The sequence below is a fragment of the Carlito syrichta genome, unplaced genomic scaffold, assembly GCF_000164805.1.
Source record: "Carlito syrichta isolate Samal-C Ts95f unplaced genomic scaffold, Tarsius_syrichta-2.0.1 Scaffold308201, whole genome shotgun sequence".
NCBI lineage: Eukaryota > Metazoa > Chordata > Mammalia > Primates > Tarsiidae > Carlito > Carlito syrichta.
This window is the reverse complement of record NW_007252297.1, coordinates 396594-399291: the sequence shown is the minus strand read 5'-3', so window position 1 is coordinate 399291 and position 2698 is coordinate 396594. Positions and strand designations below refer to the sequence as shown.

Here is a 2698-nt window from a genome sequence, read left to right as displayed (position 1 = left end):
TTGAGGCGGAAGGATCACCGGAGCCCAGCAGGTCGAGGCTGCGGTGGCCGGGAGCGGCCACTGCACTCCAGTCTGGGCCACGCCAAGTGTTAGGCAGATGGTGAATGTGAAGGAATTGCACCGAGCCACATTCCTTCCCTGTTGTGGCGCCTTTCCTCTGAGTGAGACTCCAACTCAAAAAAAAAAAGCGGGGGGGAAGAAATGAATCAATCCTCATATCCTATTTCATTCTTGGATAGTTATTAGTGCCATGGGGTTTTTCACAAGTGCGTTCCTTCTATCTCTTCTGTGATAGGATATCTTTGGCTTTTCAGTCATCTCCTAATCCTACCGATGTTTAATAAGTTCAGTGCTGGACTTTGGGAGGAATACAAAGATGACTAAGACACTAGTACTTTAAGAGTACTGAAGAGTAATTGCTTCACCTTGTTTTGCTTCTTTCAGTGGTGAGACAGCATTCAAAGCCATGATGGAATCTTTTGGCTGGGCCCGGCGCCCCATGCTGGAGCGAATTCACTTAATTAGAAGAGATGTGCCCATCACCATGATCTATGGCGCCAACACTTGGATAGATACCAGCACAGGAAAAAAGGTGAAGATGCAGCGGCCCGATTCCTATGTCCGAGATATGGTATGTTGGGCCACCCAAGGAGTGGAGGTTGGGGTGGAAATGCCATGAATTGAATACCAACACATGTTGATTGACTCTCAGTCAGCTCTCAGTCTTGGAGTAGACAAGGGTGATCAAAGAAATGGTGAGACAGTGGCCAGGTGCAGTGGCTCAAGCCTGTAATCCCAGCACTTTGGGAGACGGAGGCGAGAGGACCAGCCTGGGCAACTTAATGAAACCTCGTCTCTACAATAAACCAAAACATAAGCCAGGCACAGGAACATGCACCTGTAGTTCCAGCTACTGGAAGGCTGAGGTAGCTTCCTAGTGCTGGGAATAAAGGGCCATCCTGCTCTGGTGGGTCCTCTCTCCACAGGAGATTGAGGGTGCATCGCACCACGTCTATGCTGACCAGCCACACATCTTCAATGCTGTAGTAGAGGAGATCTGCGACTCAGTTGATTGAGCTGCGCTCTCTAGAGGAAGAGGAGAAAGCCAGAGAGTCGCTCTCGCCTCCCTGTCTGCTTACTCACCCCCTCTGTCCTTTCCTCACCAACTAACATGTGCCAGCCAGGCAGTCTTGGGCTGTCCCCAGGACAGGACCACAGTGAAAAAGAACACTCCTGACCCTATGCTGAGGGCTGGAGGCAGAAGCCACAAGAGGCCTTGAGTGCCCCATCCTGGGGAAGAACATAAAGGGTTGCACAATGCCACCCATCCTCTCCATGCCAAGTGTTACCCAGATGGTGAATGTGAAGGGATTGCACCAAGCCACATTCTTTCCCTGTTGTGTCGCCTTTCCTCTGAGCAAAGGAGAGATCTCAGTGGCCTTTCCTAGCTCTGGAGTGTTTGTGGGGGTAGGTTCCATGCAAGAACATCTTCCTTTTTCTTCACTCCCTCACCCCCATCCTATGCCAGTTCCATCCAGGGTCTGGTTGGGACCAGTTCCCACTTTACCAAGAGTGGGTCCTGGAGCTCCCTTTACCCGAAGAGTCCCTTCCAAAGCCCTCACTGACAAATGAAGAAACGGGCCAAGGTGGGACATGGCTGGCCCATGGTGACACAGTTTTGTGTGATGTGAGTCCTGGCAGAGTCAAAGCTAGAACCCAGGTGTGCTGACACCCAGTGCTTATTGCACGCTTAATTTGCTAAGGTTCGTGGCAGGTGCCATTGCCGTGGGGCTGGCCCTGCTCACTGGTCAAGGATAAACCCATCCCTGCCCCACGTTCTGGCCCCATTATGCAGGGTTGCTGTTGTCCTGCCCTGTGCCTCAGCCCTGGATGCCTAAGCTGGGGACATCAAGTGCTTCCTCCCTTGCCCCATCTGCCTCAACTAGAGGCCTGTGAGCCTCCATCTGTGCCTTGGGCCCTATAGCCCCACTTGTAGTGTAGAGCAAAGGTGTCCCCTGGTGGAGAGAGGGGAGAAAGGCCCTTCAACCCCAGGGCCATGTCTGGGTTCTCCTTGCCCACAGTATCTGCAGCGTTCTGCTACCAGCCCCCAGGGCTGAGGTCCCCCACGATCCCCTGCCCATGGTCCAGTGAGGAGCTTCAAGTCAGCAGTTCCCTGTCCTCATCAGCCACAGGGTGATTCCTACTGCATGACCCTCTGTCGCTGCCGTCTGTTCCCATGGTTTTCCGCTCATCCCACCCCTGACCTACTGGTCAATCCTCTTCCCGGGGTTGTTTCAGGGGCTGCTCTGAGGTTCTAGGCAGTAGGCTGGGCCTGGCCCCCGAACCAGCACAGCTCCTGCCTACTCCCTTACTTTTGTAAAGTCAACCCTTCACTAGAATAGTATTAACTCCTGGTGCTTTGTACTACTGGTCCAGCTGCCTTGGGCTCCTTTTCTATATTAATAAAGAAATGAGTAAAAACTGCTGGTGGTGGTGATGTTTAAGATGACACTGACAAGCTGGGCTCGGTGGCTCAGCCTGTAATCCCATGCCTTTGGGAGGCTGAGGTGAGTGGATTGCCTGAGCCCACGGGTTCGAGACCTGCCCGGGCAACTTGGCGAGACTTCATCTCTACAATAAATCAAAAAAATTAGCTGGGCGTGGTAGCGTGTGCCTGTAGTTCCAGCTACTTGGAAGG

The 2698-nt window shown here is 52.7% G+C and overlaps 1 protein-coding gene across 2 annotated transcripts in view; it reads left to right on the top strand.

Moving 5' to 3' along the window:
• ABHD4 (abhydrolase domain containing 4) overlaps positions 1-2484 on the top strand; it is a 15152-nt gene extending 12668 nt beyond the window's left edge. Inside the window, exons 6-7 of one of the 2 annotated variants that reach the window (XM_008065280.2) lie at positions 445-631; positions 987-2484. In XM_008065280.2, the coding sequence (XP_008063471.1) occupies positions 445-631; positions 987-1076 (277 nt within the window). In that variant the 3' untranslated portion in view covers positions 1077-2484. Of the gene's footprint in view, positions 1-444; positions 636-986 lie in introns of both variants that reach the window. The other variant, XM_021716153.1, reaches the window with a different exon arrangement.
• The last annotated feature ends 214 nt before the right edge of the window (positions 2485-2698 follow it).